Below are 19,290 nucleotides of genomic sequence, written 5' to 3' on the forward strand. Positions count from 1 at the left end.
CGATTGCTTTGGGGGTCTTCTTCAAGAATTCCTTACCTAGGCCGATGTCTGAAAGGGTCTTCCCAACATCTTCATTTAGAATTCTTAAGGTTTCCTGCCTTAGGTTTAAGTCTGTTACACACTGAACAGCACAATAGACACTCTTCAAAGTAAAATCATTCAAGAGTTAAAGCCTTTATGTATCTTTGTGTACCCACCGTTTAGCCCCTACTTATTTATCAGTGAGAACATGTGATATTTATTTTTCCATTCCTAAGATACTTCACTTAAGATAATGGACTCCAGTTCCATCCAAGTTGCTGCAAAAGACATTATTTTATTCCTTTTTATGGCTGAGTAGTACTCCTTGGTGTGTGTGTGTGTGGTGTGTGTGGTGTGTGTGTGTGTGTGTGTTTGTACATATATATACATACCACATTTTCTTCATCCACTCATGAATTGATGGGCACTTAGGTTGATTCCATATCTTTGAAATTGTGAATTATGCTGCAATAAAAATTTGGGTGCAGATGTCCTTTTTATAAAATGATTTCTTTTCCTTTGGGAAAGGAAATTCCCACCAAGCAGTGGAATTGCTGGATCAAATGGTCAGTCTACTTTTAGTTCTTTGAGGAATCTCCATACTGTTTTCCATAGAGGTTGTACTAATTTGCAGTCCCATCAACAGCGTATAAGTGTTCCTTTTTCTCTGTATTCACACCAGTATCTGTTGTTTTTGACTTCTTAATGTGATTCTGACAGGGGTAAGGTGGTATCTCCTTGTGGTTTTAATTTGCATTTCCCTGATGATTAATTATGTTGTACATTTTTTTCATATGTTTGTGGGCCATTTGCCTATCTTCTTTTGAAAAAAATTCTGTTCACATCTTTTGCCCATTTTTTGATGGGGTTGTTTGTTTTTTAATAGCTGATTTGTTTAAGTTCTTTGTAGATTCTGGATATTAGTCCTTTGTTGAATGTATAATTTGCAAATATTTTCTCCCATCCTACAGGTTGTCTGTTTACTCTGTTGATTATTTCCTTTGTTGTGCAGCAGCTTTTAAATTTAATTCTCTTTTTTTTGTTGTTGTTCCCATATTTGCCTTTGGGGCCTTAGTCATAAATTCTTTCCATAGGCCTATGTATAGAAGAGTTTTTCCTACATTTTCTTCTACAATTTTTATGGTTTCATGCCTTACATTTAAGTTTTTAATCCATCTTCAATTTTTTTTTTTTTTTTTTCAGACAGAGTCTTGCTCTGTGGTCTGGGCTAGAGTGCCATGGCATTGGCCTAGCTCACAGCAACCTCAAACTCCTGGGCTCAACCAATCCTCCTACCTCAGCCTCCCGAGTGCCTGGTACTATAGGCGTGTGCCTCCATGCCTGGCTAATTTTTTGTATTTTTAGTAGACACGGGGGTCTTGCTCTTGGTCACGCTTGTCTCCAACTCCTGACCTCAAGCAATTCTCCCACCTCAGCCTCCCAGAGTGCTAGGATTATAGGCATGAGCCACCACACCTGGTCTTGAATTAATTTTTGTATATAGGATAGACAGGGGCCTTGCTTCATTCTTCTGCAAGTTAACAGTCAAGCTGAGAGTCAAATCAAGGAGTCAATACCATTTATAATAGCTACAAAGAGAATAAAATACTTAGGAATATACTTTACCAAGGAAATTAAAGATCTCTACAAGGAGAACTATAAAACACTGATGAAAGAAATTGTAGATGACACAAATGGAAAAAAGTCCCATGCTCATGGATTGGTATAAAACCCATATTGTTAAAATGTTAGTACTACTCAAAGTGATTTACAGATTCAGTGCAATTTCCATCAAAATACCAATGTCTTATTTGACAGATCTAGAAAAACTAATCCTAAGCTTCATTTGGAAAAGAGCCCAAATAGCCAAAGTAATCTTAAGCCAAAAAGAACAAATCTGGAGGCACCACATTATCTGACTTCAAATTATACTACAAGACTATAGTAACCAAAACAGCATGTTACTGGTGTAAAAGTAATGATATTTTTTACTGATATGAAAGTAGAGACATAGACCAATGAAACAGAATAGAGAACCTGGAAATAAAACCACATAGCTGTGACCAACTGATCTTCAACAACACAGACAAAAGCATACACTGAGGAAGGGATGCCCTATTCAATAAGTGGTGCTGGGATATTAATTATTATATATATTAATGTTGTCACCTTGATCCTTACATAACCTCTGCATGTGGAATGAAGAGAGATGATAAATCATTGAGCATGTCGAAGATATTTTTCTTCATTTTAGCTAGTTCCATGATGAGATGAAAGCCTGTTTAGTGAAAATAAGTAGAGCAGTGATGTTTAAAACTAGCCAGTTCATTATAAAATTATTATATTGAGATACCTAAAATGAACATGTGTCAAAAGGATAGATAGTATCAGAACTAAAGAGATTCTCAGTATACTGAGATCTAACATTCAGTAGAGATATATGGTTATTCTACTCAATGAGTAGATATTCAGATTCCTATTACTATCGCTGCTTAACAAAACACTCTAAAACTTTGTGGCTTGAAACAATCTCCAAACCACAGTGTTTTAGTGCAATGCAAGGTTATTCCTTGCATTTGAATTCTAAGCAGGTGTTTGTGAGCAACTTTACAAGTGTTCTTCAGGAATCTGGCCTTTTTTCCTGCTGTGGCTTCCTAATCTTCTAAATCCTTGGAATTCCCTAATGGATTCACTGCATCCAGCTGGAAGACAGGTGGAGAGAATATTTGGAGAAATATCTAGGAGTGTTTAATGATCCAGGGCTGGAAGGTGGTGTGCACAACATCCTCATCCATGGCCAGAACTCAGTCACAGGCAAGAGAAGCTGGTGACTGTGGTTGGAGAAAAAGGAAAGGGATCTGGTGAGCAGGCAGTTTCTGCCACAGAATTCTTCAATTGTCTTTTTCAAATAAGCATACATCCTGATGAACTAAAATATTCCAAAGACATAATTACTATTATATTCTTTTGTATTCATATAATAATACATAGAATATGATGGTGCCTTGGAGTCTACACTAAACAACACAGTTAATACTTATTTTTTATTCTCCATAGTCTCTAGCCAGGTATCAAGTCAAGTCTTTAAATTTGTGTGAAAAGGAGCTATGATATGAAATATAGCCTGAAGTGGTAAGCAAATATAAAATATAGTGTTTGAGACAAAAAATATTCAGATGATTGGAAGAATTTTATCAGGACAAGTTGGAATTGAACATCAGACAATGAGTTATTCCAAATAGTGGCATTCACAATTACAATAAGTTTACAGATCAAAGTATCATTTAGGCAGTAAATTTTTTAAAGTTCTAGTGAAAGTCGAGTTACACTACTTATATTGGCAATCCATCTTTGGCTCTTATTTGTTCTGAAGCTTTGATTTAGTGTTCTTGATAACAGAATCAAACTGGATTGTATTGAAATTGATATGAATCATATAATACTGAAATGATAAGTTTTAAGCTCAAAAATTACCAAGAATAATTTAAAATATGTATGCACATGAAGATAAATAAAATGACAAAGTTGGGTTGACAATGTGTTAAAACATCTAGGCAATGTAATCTTTTGGCTTAATTCAGCTGCTTATATATTTTTTAGAAGTTATATTTACAGTTATGTGCCTATAGAATAGGGAATAACAACACACATTGCTATGTATGGCTGAGCAAGAAAATATCAAACTGAAGCTACTGAGATGAAGACAGCAAGATTGCTTACAGAAATTTTAAGAATGAAAAGGCATTATCAGCTGTTACTCTAGAATATATAGAAATCAAGGGCAAAACAAAGCAACCTTCTATAATTACAAAAAGAGAGAACTGCTTAGTCTAGAATGTCAGTAAGAAAATAAGCACTAACCCTTTTTTGTTAATAAAAATGTCTTGATCCTAAAATATTGGCTCCATACTTCAAGTGTTCAACAGAAGTGACATAAAAGGTATTATGGAGATGCCTTAAAAAGCTCCGGGCCAGTGCTGTACATAGTGAGGGCATGTTCGGAAATTAGTTTTGGCCTCTAGTGGACAATAAATCTGCCTTAGCTCAATAGAAATCAACCCACAGGCCAAAGGAAAGTGAAACCCAGATGAGGTGAAACAAAATCCAATAAAGCCCCAGGAGTCAGAGAAAATCATCCCCAGGCATTTCCTCCCCAGGCTGTTCTTTTGATGGTTATCTTTGCACATCATGGAGGCCCCTGACTCCAAACTCTGACTTTGCTGCATCCTTGATACATAAAAGAATTTACTGACACTTTAGACAAGCAAACATCACTTTCTCTTCCTATAATCACTGTCATTTTTTGTTTTCTCGTTTGTAGAAGGGCAAGGAACCACATACAGGAAGTGCTGATTAAACGATAGTTGGACTCTTGGAAATAGCTAGACCTTGAGCTAGCTCCAAATAAATTCCCAGTTGCTACCATTCTCCATAGGGTTTAAGTGAAACAATACTATGCCTGCCAAAATTCTAGATTCAAACTAAGGGCAAAATTTGTTGGAAATATCCAAAGGAATGTTCCTCTAAACTTCAAATCCGTTCTTGTCTCCTGTACATGTCTTTTATGGTTTCCTACTTGATTTTACTCCTGGAGAGGATTCCTATTTTTATTTTGCTGATTAAAACAATATCTCCTTACAGGAAAACCCATTGTTGAACTACCAAATTTCTCGTTGAATTGCCCTCTTTATACTGCCCCACACATTCCTGGGCTCAATTTCTGTAATATTCTCTTGCTTCTTTAAGAGTATGATGACTGCATAATTATTTTTTTTACTGCTTCATTGGAAAAATATAGCTTATATACAGAAATGTACTTTGTGTTACACATACACACACACCTCCACCACCGCCACATTTTAACAAATGGTTAGAAAATGAACTACCAACCCCAGGTTGAGAATTAAAACATGACCAGCACACTTACTTCTCTCTCTCCTGGAGACAAACCCTTTTCTGACTTTTAAAAAGCTACTACTTTTCTTTTTAAAAATAGTTATATAACCTATATATGTGTTCCTAAGGAACACAGTTTAGCCTTTGTTTTTGAATGTTTTGTAAATTTAATTATATCATAAATATTCTTTAGCAACTTGCTTTGCTTTACCCAATGTTAGATCTGTTAAGGTATATATCTGTTAAAATCCAATCATATTATTGAGTGAAGCTATAATTCATCCTATATGAATTGTCGGATGACCCCAATTGTGTGTGTGTGTGTGTGTGTGTGTGTGTGTGTGTGTGTGTCAGGGGTATGTGTTTGTTTTTGTTTGTTTCTACTTTCCTAAATATTCATGCTTGCCAGCATGTTATCTGTAGGTCAGTTCTATTCTTATATTTTATCCTCGGTGCAAATGAGCTGCTGAAAATAGAGAATATAGACACTCAGGGCAGTGTTTTTCCTATCATATGGGATAGGTTCAGAGAAACCGCTGGATGATAGAACCTTGATAGAACTTGTCCTCCTTGACAGTCCTTTCTAAAGACGTAACTGTCTGTGAGGATAGAGACAGTAAAGTTTCCTGAGTGGTAAGGAGCATCCTCGAGCTCAGGATTATTTGGATTTCATTTCATGTATCTATCCAGCCTGATTGCTATCCTGTCTGATACCGAGTCTTCATTGGTGAGATCTTTCTGTTTATAACTGTGCTGACCTGAGTGGTGGTTATTATTGATGATTAGTTGGGTTGTCTCTGAACTTTGTACCCTCTTCATTCCCCATAAAATTGCACCATCTCGAATTAAGTTTTCCACATGACATATATAAAGCAATAATTAATTTAGCCTTTATAGACGCTAAAACCTATTATTTCATTACTCTTATTACTCTCTATTTTTTGTTTTTATTATATATTGACAAATTGTAGTTGTATGTATTTATGAGGTACAAAGTGATGTTATGAATTTTTAATACAATAACGGTTTTTTTTTTGTATTCTTGTTCTAGTATTTATTATACTTTTTAATTCTTTATTTTCTTCCCTAAATAGGATTGAATAATGCAGGCAGAGTGGCTTTCAGGGCTTAAGTATGTGTAACATGGGGAGAAAGATATCATATTTCCTGTGACCTATCTTGTTTTAAAATCCAACATTCCCCAGTGCTTGTATCACTTACTCAGGCAATTTCTTAATTCTTTTTGCTCACTGTCGTTTTTTTGACACCAGCTTGAGCTACATTGCTCATGTACTGCAGAGATCTTAGTCCGTGTGTACAAACCTGCCCGTCAGAATCTATAAAACAAATCACTGAACAGGGCTTTTCAATGTGTTATTAAATCAGTGCTAGTTTTGACTTTTCTGTGTTTTTTTGGTCTTATTTTTTAATTACTATCATCTACTGATCATCTACTAGTCTGGAAAATTTATACTACTCCATAGCCTATATTTTGGCAATTGTGTGTTTATTGCCTTAAGTTTTTATTTGACAACCAATGTTTAAAATGTATGTCTCTGGAAAAGTTTATTTGATATCAAATTTTCCGTTAGTTCATATCTGAAAATATTTAGAGAATCTTTCAAAATAGGAGCTTTACTTTGCATATCTTTTCACAAAGTTAAAAAAATGTGTCCCATTAGAATTATAATGCTATATGGGTTTCATTTATATCAGTCTATTGGTTTCTTAAATTTACATTTTCTTTATTTTTTTAAATTTTTATGCTGTTTTTTAAATTTTTATACACTTTTTTGTTACATAGGTATATTGCATATTGGTGAAGTTTGGGCTTTTTAAAACAAAAATATTAACATCAGTAGAAATCTAAAATTAAATTAATTTTCACTATCTTGTTTCTCTAGAAACTTAAAATTTTTCTTTCCTGTTCTTTGTAAATATACATACATATTTTATAACTTATTTTTAAAAACACCACTTGCTTTTTTACACCATTATTTTTATATTTACTGCGTATTATAATGTAAGTATTCTGTGTTATTACTTAATTTTAAAGTTTGTGCTATGTATTTAGTGGATTTAACCTAATTTTTCACATGTTGGATATTTTGCTTTTTGAGAAAATATAATTTGAATATAAACATAATTTTTATTCGTTTGCATTATTTAAATGTGGTCTACTTTAATGAGTATAAAGTGATACTTTGTTTTAATTTGAATTGGGTCATTTTGAGGTACAGAACATTTTATTTGTATATTTACTATTTCTATTCTATGTCAATCACCTATTTATATTTTTTGCTGTTAATCTATTTTTTGCTGTTAATCTATCATTAATCTATTGTTTTAACTTGTTTAAGTGGTTTTTGACTAGCACCATTAACTTTTTTTTTCATATTTAATGGATTTTTTTCTCAAAATTATGTTTTCACTTTAGTTATTGTTGTGGTACTATAATTTCAAATTTTATATAGGTTATGCTTTATTCATTCTACTGCTCAAAATTTAAAGAAATCGTTGTCTTACCAGACATCTAATAATAATGGGTATTTTCCAGTATTATTCCTTGGATTAACAAAAACCTTAATTGACTTTTAATTTGATATTGGTACTATATCTAAGCAGTGACCCTCCCTAGTTCGTTCTTTCCATCTAAAGTTTTCTTCACTTTGCCCTTTTCTTCCCACAAAGAGAACATTAATCTCTGTTGTGGGAAATACTTTAAGTGATGCCATAGGACTGGGATTGCCTGGTACCTTTCCTCTGTTGAAGAGACCCAACAGCTAATGCCTTAGGAAGTAATAAGAGCCTTTCTTTTTATTTGGAATTTAATATTTCCTAGATATATCTTGGTGTTGGTTTCAGTTTATCAATTTTGTTTGGAACCTGAAGAAATCCTTCCATTTCCTCTATCTGATCTTTTGTTGGTTTTAGGAAGATTACTTTACTTAGAGCTTTGAGGATTGCTTCTGATACATTTGTTGTATTTTATTCAAGAACTTTTAATTTCCACAATATCTAACCTCTATGTGTACCTAATTTTCTTTCTTTTCTTCATTTATTTGCTTTGTGTACTTATTCAGTTTGAATTTACTTTTTATTATGAGCATTCTTATTTTTTCTGCATGGTTTTCCTTTTCTCACCATATACTCTTTTTTTTTTTTGAGGCAGAGTCTCACTCTTTTGCCCAGGCTAGAGTGAGTGCCGCGGCGTCAGCCTAGCTCACAGCAACCTCATGCTCCTGGGCTCAAGCAATCCTCCTGCCTCAGCCTCCCGAGTAGCTGGAACTACAGGCATGCGCCACCATGCCCGGCTAATTTTTTCTATATATTTTTAGTTGTCCGATTAATTTCTTTCTATTTTTAGTAGAGACGGGGTCTCGCTCTTGCTCAGGCTGGTTTCGAACTCCTGAGCTCAAACAATCCGCCGGGCTCGGCCTCCCAGAGTGCTAGGATTACAGGCGTGAGCCACCGCGCCCGGCCTTTTCTCACCATATACTCTTTAATGTCAGTATCAGGATATGCTTTATTTTGAGGTAGACTGAAAAAATGTTATATAAACCTAGTTATTTAAAACTTTAAAATAAATAGACATAAGAAAAGGGAAGACAAGGCCTCTTCAGAATACTAACAAGAGACTCCTACCACTGTTTTTCTTTAAGTCCCTTTAATACAGTTCTGTCAGTATTAAATTGACTCATATGTTATACATTAAAAATGTCTTATTTTCTCTTTATTCTTGAAGGATAGTTCTGTTGGGGTCACAATTATAAGTTAATATATATTTCTTCACAGTATTTTGAAGATAATGAACCTAAGACTTACTTTGAGTAATTATGTTGTCAGTCTAATTGTTCTTTTCTGTTAGTGTACATTATGTTGCTTTGGATTTTTGTTGTTCTTTATGCCTGGAAAACTGTCTTCTTTTATCTCTTCTTATATTGTTTCTTCTCCAGTAGTCTTTCTTTTTCTTTTCTTTTTTGTTTTCTTTTTTAACTCTACTTAAACATAGTATACCTTGTTTTTCTATTCTCTATATCTCCTAACTTTTATTCATATATTACACATCCTTTTCCTTTTCTATATTCTGGATGATTTCTTTATATCCATTTTCCAATTTACTGCCTTTCTCTTTACCCATAACTGTGAATAATTTGTTATTTATCTTATCCACTGAGTTTTAAATTTTAATCATTTATTTCTCATTTCCAGTTAATGTTATTTGTTTCAAATACTCCTTGTCATTTCATTCATAGTTATTTTATATTCCATATCTGATAAGTCTAACTAATATCTGAAGTCTGTGGGTCTAACTTTGTTATTTTTGATTATTGTTTAACAGATGATGGCTCATTTTCATGTTTATTTGGTCAGCTTTTATTATCATTAGCCCGTGTTTGTATGAATTTAATATATAAGAATTTTGAAAACCTAAATTGGGGGTATTTTCTTCAGGACTAGTTTTGTACTTATATCTTCCACTTGCCAGAAGAAATTAGCTTCATTTCTCAGCTTGGGGATTCCTGGAATACTCAGTAGTGTAAATTTGAACAGCAGACTCAATGCAGACATGGTTGGCTTTGCAGATTCTCAGGGGTAACTATTACTAGTGTTAGTATTGGTATTATTATTAGTAATTTGTGAAGGTTCTTTTTGCTAGAAGATTAGATATTCACCGACCTTTCACTAATGCTATAGCCTTTTAGGCTTAATCTTGGGAATTTTATGCTCTCTCCCACTTTGTAAGGGTGAAAGCCTTAGCTAAAAATTACATGCTGGTGGTAGTGTTTGCCAACAAGGCAAGCCCAGTTTATCCATTTTCTGAAAGTTCATTATCTGATTTCATCTCATTTCTCTTTATTTTTTTCTTTTTCCTATGACCATTGAGAATCTGTTTCTTAAAGAATTCAGCAGTATAATACAATGTATTGTTTTATCTAGTGTTAAGATACATTATCAAAAGCCTGGAAATAAGGCAAACGTTGGCTGTCCTCTTGGTGACATACTGGGGCATTGTCTAACCCTAGCACTTAGTGTGAGATAAAACTTCCTCATAGGGTTGTTGAGAGGATTAAATGATAACAGTATATGTAAGTACTGTGCATAATACAAAAATAAATGCTTAATAAATTATAGTATATTTATATTGATATCAGGTATTCTCTCGTCATGTTATTCTGTAAGTTCTTTATGTTTTACTTTATGGACCATAAAAGAATTAGACATTCAGGTTTGAAAAAAGACCTGGGTTTATTTAGCACCAGACTTTGCCATTTACCATATGACCTTAACATTTCTGAGTCTCAATTTCTTCACTTTACAGAAAGGGAATGTCATTATCAGTGTTATGATAGTAGAAGGAATATCCCAACTCTTTTGCCCTAAATTCTTAGGCAAAAGAAGTTAACATAGTCACCATTATTCCAATAGACATTCTTAGTTGGTGTAAGTTGGTTTCCTTCATTAGTAGAATCATACAAATAGATATCGTAGAAATAGAAAGAATGGTTCCTCACTCTAATGTATATCCATAGATAGTCCTTGCATATAACCAATCTCTACCACTTGCTCACCCATTCAATGATAATTATGTACCTTTGGTCTAAACTGACTTTTAAAATTTATTTCATAGAATTCAGTGTGGACTTGCCAGCACTCACCTTTTTTTGGTTGTTCTTTTGTGATGCATCTGATATTAGCAACACATATACATTTTTAAACAAATGTCAGTGACTCAGGAGTACAAACTGTTTGGATAAAATGAGAAGGCATATGGTTTCCATAGCCCCCTACATCCTTTTGAGGACATAAAATATAGAGCTTTTATTATTATTTACTTTAGACTTCTAGTCAAATGTCACATACTCCCTAATAATAAGGAAATGAATTTTTTTTTTATTAATCTGTTGCCTTTGAAAAGTTCATTATAAATAAGCACAATCTGCTCTGCATATTGGCGAATGGTTTTTATAAAGTTTGTTAAGTATGGCCCCAGAGCTTTACAGAATCTCAAATAAAATCACATTGGATTGAACGAGTAATTTCCAGAAAGGTAAAGTCTAACCAAAATTACTGCCTGCCCCATGTCCAAGCCCACATGACACATCTTCTAGGAAATATGAGGACCTTCATGAGGGTGCCACCAGTCCCCTCCTGAGGCTTTTGAATTCTTCTGAACATTAATTATCCTTAGCTCAAATCTGGATAAGTGCAAATATTTTAAATATCTATAATTTTGATTCTTGTTTTTAACAGGTTACAGGAATTTAAATAGACATAACTTTACATATGTCTTTATTACATTTAATTTGTTTGGGACTCACTGTTATAGCTTAGAAAGTTCATTTGAACCTTGAAGCTGCTACCCACGACACTAGCTGCCTCTCCAACTATTGCATAGTCTAAAATTTGATTCGTAAGATTTTGTTCAAATTATTTATTAAAAATATGATAATAAGGTTAAGTATTGCATGCTATTAGAGGAGCCCCTGCAGTTATTAATACAATCTATATTCACCCAATCTATATTCACACAGTTTATTCACCCAGCCCGAATCTCATGTGGGAGAAAGAGCATCATATATTAGCCACTGGTTTGAAATATAAATGTCCTACTATTTTAAACAGTACCTCAACAGTACCTCAACCTTGTAAGGAGTTATCTCCCAGTTGGAACTGTTAAGTACCAACTGATCAAGCAACACTTACTTCTGCTTTTATTTCTTATTTGATCCAATTTTGTATATAGCACAGCTATTAGATGATTCCTTGATGATGGAATATTGTTCTATGTACCAGTCTTTAGATAGCACCTAGTTCAAAGGAGTAGTTCTGGGTAAGCAGTCACTTGGTGTCCTACAATCAAAAAGGCATTCAATCTATAATGGGGCCAAATAGCATAAGCAAAGAGTATTTTTTTTTTTTCCACTATAAGGTATACTGTTTGTCAAGGAAAGTATGACTGTTCCAAACCCAAAGTCCCTCCTTTGTGATTTTCTTACTAGGGTTGGCCACAGGCTCCATATAATACTCTGATCAGCTTCAAGCACATTGGATATTACTGATCAGATCAAGTGGCAGAGCTTCTTATTCTCTAACTTAGACCAGCTATAAATCTTTCTATACTACTGTGGGCCCTTCCCAAAGTTTACAGCCTTGCGATTTACTCAAAATAGGCTTCCAAGTGGGAAAACAAATGGATATATGTTGCCTCCAGTATTCACAAAGGCCTATAAAACATCACATCTTTTTCTTCATGATAGGAAATACTTATTAAAGCAACTTGTCTTTCACTTTGGGGGGAATATTCCAACGTGTCACACCCAGAAACTTCCCAAGTATATGTCCCCTGAATTCTGCAATTTATCTTCTATTCTCTCTCATGCATGGATCTTAGCAAGGTCTTCAAAACACTTGCTATATTTTCACAATAGGATCAGTCTGGTACTCCCGCATGATAGCCTGTGGAACATTTTGATGGTTAGAATCTTTGTGAACTGTATCGTGACACAAAATCAGCAAGCGGACATAGTCTTAAACATGATAGAAAAAGTATACTGCTGTCTACTAGGTGAATGCAAACTGTTTCATTTTGTTTGCTTATTGGGATAGTGAAAAAAACCTTCTAGCTCAAAAGCTATATAACAACTACCGGGACAGTGTTGCTTCTTCCAGGAAAGTAACTGTATCTGGAATAACAGCACTGTGCAATTGGAAACACCACTTAATTAAAATTATGATAATTCACTGCCATTCATCAAGATCCTTCTAACTTCTGCACAGTTTATATAAACAAATGAATTGGGCATGTGGCAGGAATTTCAACCCCCATATATTTCAGGACTTTAACATGTCACGGAGCCCTGTGAATCCTCTAGGTGAACATATAGATAAAAGCACTTTTGGGAATGCTGGTATTATTGGTATTATTAGTAGTATTATTAGAGTTTACAGGAATAACTCCCTAAGCCCCCGGGCCACTTAAGGTAGCTACTTCTTATGCCTTGATTAAGAACTTGCATAATTAGGTAGCCTCTGAACCAGCTACAGGATGAACAATAACCGTGACACCTCTGCTACAATATGTACCAGCAAAATGCATACCCTGTGCCTACTTCTCTTCCCCCATAATGCACTTCTAAATCAAATACAGGATGATGTGATTGAAAAAGATTGGCATGGGTGTTGAGGGAGTCCTTCTACCATTTTAGCCATAATAGCCTCACATATAATGTTGTTGTCAGTCCTGGCCTTTCTGAAAAGTTCCACTGTATTTACAAAAGGGCAAGTGTCAATTAAAATATAAGGAAGAATAGAAGCCATTTTTATACTAATATTCACAGAATTTTAAACCACATTTATGGTCATATAGTCTTTGTATGAACTTCAGTCATGTTGGGAGATAGTTCATAGCTATCCTATGGAAAAGCTCATTATGAAATTTTTTTCTCAGCAGTATTTTCTAAAGCAATTGTATTACTTCTAGAAAAATAGATTTTTTATGATATTTAACTTTTCAAAGGTCAGTACATTAAATTTATATTATATAACCTTCAATGCTTTTATATTATCATTCTAAATTATAACATTTCACCTATTGATTACTTAGTAGGTTCCTGTCACTGTGTTAAGCATTTTTACTGTCTAACTTAATATACATAACAACTCTATGAAGCGGATACTGTCACAATCAAACCATTTACTGATGTGGAAACTGAGACATAAAAGGATAAGAAAGTTGATAGTACAAACTGACAAATAGTGGAGCTAGGATTTGACTCAGGCAATGTTAGTCTCTGCAAACCTAACCCCATCACTGCCATCATAGTTTTATGTCAGCTCTCTAAAGTCTTATTTATTTATTTACTGTAAGTTTAATAGGGATATTGAGTGAACTTATAGGCAGGTGGCAAAAGTTTGTGAACTTAGGTTTTTAAAAATTTCCTTTATTTCAAAATATTAAGGGGGGTACAAATGTTTTTGGTTACTTGAATCACTTTTGTAATGCTTGAGGCACAGCTACAGGTATACCCATCACCCAAATAGTGTTGTTTGTACCCATTAGGTAGATTTTTGCCACTCCTCTCCTCCACACTCCCCCTGTTTGATTTCCACTGAGTTTTACTTCCCTCCTTGCACATGTGTGCTTACTGATTAGTTCCAATTTAATAATGAGTACATGTGGTGTTTGTCCATTCTTGAGATACTTCACGTAGGAGAATAGTCTCCAATTCCAACCAAATTGTTGCAAAAGGCATTAATTCATCCTTTCATATGGCTGAATAGTACTCCATGGTATACATATAGCACATTTTATTAATCCACTCATGTACTGATGGGTACTTAGATTGATGCCACATCTTTGCAATTATGAATTGTGCTGCAATAAACCTTCAAGTGCAGGTGTCTTTTTTTTTTAGAAAGATTTCTTTTCCTTTGGGTAATTAGCCAGTAATGGGATTGCTAGATCAAATGGTAGGTCTAATTTTAGTTCTTTGAGGAATCTCCATACCGTTTTCCATAGAGGTTGTACTAATTTGCAGTCCCACCAACAGTGTATAAGCATTCCTTTCTCTCCACATCCATGCAAACATCTCTTGTTTTGGGGCTTTTAAATAAAAGCCATTCTAACTGGGGTAAGGTGATATTTCATTGTGGTTTTAATATGCATTTCCCTGATGATTAGTGATGTTGAGCATTTTCTCATATGTTTATTGGCCATTTGTCTATCTTCTTTTGAAAACTTCTGTTCGTGTCTTTTGCCCACTTTTTAATGGGATGTTTTTTTTTTTCTTGCCAATTTGCTTGAGATATTTGTAGATTCAAGTTATTAGCCCTTTAACGTATGTATAGCTTGCAGATATTTTCACTCATTCTGTAGATTGTTTGCTCCACTGATTGTTTCCTTAGCTGTGAAAAAGCTTTTTAGCTTAATCAAATCCCATTTACTTATTTTTGTTGTTGCTATGATTGCCGTTGGGGTCTTATTCATAAATTCTTTACCGAGACCGATATCTACAAGAGTTTTTCCTACATTTTCCTCTAAAATTCTTATGGTTTCATGCCTTACATTTAAATCTTTTACCCGTCTTGAATTATTTTTTGTGAATGGTTAGAGATAGGGGTCCTGTTTCATTCTTATGCAGGCAGTTATCCAATTTTTCCAGCACCATTTATTGAATAGGGCTTCTTTTCCCCAGTACACATTATGCCATTTTGGTTACTGTAGCCTTGTAGTATAGTTTGAAGTCTGGTAATGGTGATACCTCTAGATTTGTTATTTTTGCTTAAAATTGCTTTGGCTACTTGGGCTTTCTTCTGGTTCCAAAAAAAGTGTAGATTTATTTTTTCTAGGTCTGTGAAGTATGATGTTAGTATGTTGATGGTGATTGCATTGAATCTATAAGTCACTTTGCATAGCATGGACATTTTTATAATGTTGATTCTGCCAATCCATGAGTATGATATGTTTTTTAATTTGTTATTATAGTCTTCAATTTCTTTCCTCAGTGTTTCATAGTTATCCTTGTAGAGATCTTTCACCTCCTTGGTTAAGTATATTCCTAGGTATTTTATTTTCTTTATGGCTATTGTGAATGGTATTGAGTCTTTCATTTGACTCTCAGCTTGACTGTTATAGGCATATAGAAATCTGACTGATTTATTTACATTTTACAAAGTCCTGAGACTTTACTGAATTTATTTTTCATTTCCAGGAGTCTCTTGGTGGAGGCTTTGGAGTCTTTAAAGTAAAAGATTATGTTGTCAGCTAAGAATGATAGTTTGACCTCCTCTTTCCCAATTTGAATACCCTTAATTTCTTTCTCTTGTCTGAGTGCTCTGGCTAGGACTTCAAGCATTATATTGAATAGAAGTGGTGACAGTGGGCAACCCTAATCTTTGTTCATCCCTGGCATGAAGCTCACTTGATCATGGTGGACTGTTTTTTTGTTTTGATGTGCTGTGAATTCAGTGTGCTAGTATTTTATTGAGGATTTAGCATCTGTATTCATAAGGGGTATTGGACCATGTTTTTTTGTTTTGTTATGTTCTTTCTTGGCTTTGGTATCAAGATGATATTGGCTTCATAGAATGAGTTGGGGAGAATTCCCTCCTTTTCTGTGTTATGGAATAATTTCTGTAGTATGGGTACCAGCTTTTATTTGTAGGTCTTGTGGAATTCAGCTGTGAATCCATCTGTTCCAGGGCTTCTTTTTGTTCAAAGATTTTTTATTACTGCTTGGATTTTGTTGTTCACTATTGGTCTCTTCAGGAATTCTGTTTCTTCCTGATTGAATCTTGGGAGGTTGTGTGTTTCCAGGAACTTTTCCTGGAAATAATCATTCATTATCAAGTTGTTCAATTTCCATGAGTTTGTGCAGGTTCGAATCTTGTGATTGATTTCTAGTTTTATTTCACTGTGGTCTGAGAAGATACATGGTATGATTTCATTTTTTTTTTAATTTGTTGAAGACTATTTTGTGGCCTAAGATATAATCAGTCTTAGAGAATGTCCCATGTGTTGATGAGAAGAATGTATATACAGTATTTTGGAGGTAGTGTTATAGTACGGAGTGCGAGAAATGACCACTTAAAGACCGAATTGAATCGAATTATGAGTCTGTATTAGCTGGCCAGTGACCACCCCTGCCCTGTCAGAGTACAGGTACAGAGAATGGTGGTTAGCCGAAAAAGCAAGCGGGTCTAATACTATTCTAAGATGGGCTACATGACATGAGGTACAGGGAAGTGGGACAAAGACGGGAAGTGGGACAAATTACATCATACATTCCATAACCGTGGGGTCCCGGACCTGCCTTGGACCACCTACTTCGATTACGAGCGACTGATTATAATCTTTAGGCAAGCGGGTTTACAGAAGCAGATAGCATTAGTTAGGTTAAGGACCATTCTTTCTCCAGTTAAGCAAGCACAGTAAAACTTCAACCATAGGCAAGGCAGCTGGAAAGTTTAAACAATCAGTTATAAGAAACAATCAGTTTCGGCTTGATCACTTTGTTTTGCATCCTTAGCCACTAGTACAAAGTACATGTTTGGGCAGTACCTTGTTGCTTTGTTTCTTCTCTTCTGCTATTATTTTATAACAGTTGTGGGCTTTAGCTTTTGTGGGTCATTTTACACTGCTGATTCCTGTATAATGCTGTTCTGAGTACTTCCTGCAGGGCAATCTGGTCATGACAAATTCTCTCAGTGTTTGTCTGGAAAAGACTTAATTTCTCCATCACATGTGAAACATAGTTTTTCTGGAGACGAGATTCTAGATTGGCAGTTGTTCTGTTTAAGAAGATTGAAGATGGGTCCCCACTCCCTTCTGGCTTGTAAGGCTTCTGCTGAGAAATCTGCTATTCTATGGGTTTTCCTTTGTAGATCAGTTGTTGCTTTTGTCTTGTTGGTTGTAGAATTTTCTCCTTCATTTTTACTTTGGACAGGTTGATTACTATATGTCTTGGAGATGTCCCATGGGCTATGAATCTCCCCAGTATTCGATGTCTATTAAAGTTTATTTTACTCCAAACTTTTCTTCATTTTAAGTCATTCCCTAAAGTATTAATTATTGAGAAAGGAGATAAGTACACAATTAAAGCATCAGTAAAATACCCAACAGAAGTCTTTTAGAGCTTAGATAAATGTCACTTCTTTTTTAGGTACAAACATAAAAATGTAAAAATCTGAAATCTAATAAATGGTACTGGAGTTATGAAGGTTTTGAATCTTAGCCAATTACAGCATTAAGAAATAATGATAAATAAATCTGCGATTTACTCTGGTAAGAACTTGATGTGTTTTAGCATTAAGTTGGTAAGTTGATTTAGAATACTATTATTTAGAGCTAATTATGCATGTCCAGATTTATTATACACATTTCTCTTGAAGTCTACATTCCATTCTCTGTCTTATTATTTTTAACTTTTAAAACTAGTGCGTATTATTAAACTATCAATTTGAGAAATATCAACATATAAGTGTTCATCCTAAGGGACACAGAGGTGACATTTCCTAGTTTCACATAGCATTATTTATTTAGCATTTAAAGCAATGTCTCCTCGGCATGATTTTAAACTCGTACAGATGACAAATTATATGACTGTTTCTGTGTTTTGAGATCCTCCTCAGATCCTTTTTTCTCCCAGCTTTGTTTCACATAGATTTAATGAAATTCCAGCGAGGCATTATACATACCTTTACATAATTAATAATCAAATGTCCTCTCTCCTAATAACTATAGGATGTACTTCAGCGTCTCCCACTGACCTTTTAAATTTATTTAATGGTTAGTACTTATGTTGCCTGTAGAAAATTCAGAGTGCCCCACATTTTTTCTCATCACTCTAAAGCTCTTTACTTGTGACTTGTGGCAAATAGGGAAGCTTCTCCTACACCTCCTTCCCCAGTGTGGAGGTTGGACTTATCAAGCACCAGTAGGTCTCCCTAAAGCCATCTTCAAACCTTCTCCTCCCACTCTTTTGTTTGTATCTATCTATCTGTCTGTCAGTCTGTCCATCTATCTATCCAGTAGGTAGGGGCTTAAGTATCTTTTTTTATCCTCTCCTTTATTCATTCTGTATATAGACTATTACCTAAACTATTATATTATCTTTTGCTGTTTCAGCTAAAACTTCCAATTTAGCACCTTGTCCCTCATTTCAAAATATTAAATACTGTAGAAAACCTTACTTGTCTATATTATTATAATTCGTCTATATTATACTTCTGCTTGAGACTGACCCAGAATTTTTTTTGACACTTTTTGTACTCCCCTCAGCATTTAGCTCAATAGTGAAGTCTTAGAAAATGCCTATTAAATACATTTTGACTTAACATGGTGGAAAGTAGAAACTTACTCATTTTTATCTTTAGTTTCAGGTGCAGCATTATGTCTCTCAGAGTCTGGTAACCCTGGGACGTTGCAGCTTGTTGAGAAAATCTATTATACCTCTGCTTCTATCAGAAGTAAATAGCTTTGCTGATGATCTGGGAGCTGTCAATCAGGTACATGTAACTTAAAACTATAGCTCTCATTTATAGATAATGTAGCTATAGGCTCTTCTTTTCTTTTCCTTTTTCCTCCCCTGTCTTTTTGCAAAGCTGGTGTTTTAGTTTTTACTTTATCCATAATGTCTGTGGGTACTATTACTGCCTACTAAAATTACAGAAAGATACTTGTAGAAGATAGTTTTCAAAATAAAACCATCTTATCATTATTACTTATATATATATGTGTGTCAAAGGTGACAGCAAAATACTTAGATGAATGGCCTTAAATCCCTCCAGGCAGGCATCATGTTCCTAAAGCAAAGGAATGTGAGAAAAGTGAACTGGAGAGGATCATAAATGGAGGATGGTCTCTAACCA

The 19,290-nt window shown here is 34.5% G+C and overlaps 1 protein-coding gene across 1 annotated transcript in view; it reads left to right on the forward strand.

Moving 5' to 3' along the window:
• The window catches only part of MEI4 (meiosis-specific 4 homolog (S. cerevisiae)), an 83,147-nt gene extending 64,205 nt beyond the window's left edge, over positions 1-18,942 (forward strand). The window contains exon 3 of the mRNA XM_012646045.1: positions 18,796-18,942. Coding sequence (XP_012501499.1) covers positions 18,796-18,942 — 147 coding nt within the window. The remainder of the gene's footprint in view (positions 1-18,795) is intronic.
• Positions 18,943-19,290: the final 348 nt, after the last annotated feature.

This window comes from Propithecus coquereli, unplaced genomic scaffold (genome assembly GCF_000956105.1).
Source record: "Propithecus coquereli isolate 6110/MARCELLA unplaced genomic scaffold, Pcoq_1.0 Scaffold24, whole genome shotgun sequence".
In the NCBI taxonomy this organism is placed as follows: Eukaryota; Metazoa; Chordata; class Mammalia; order Primates; family Indriidae; genus Propithecus; species Propithecus coquereli.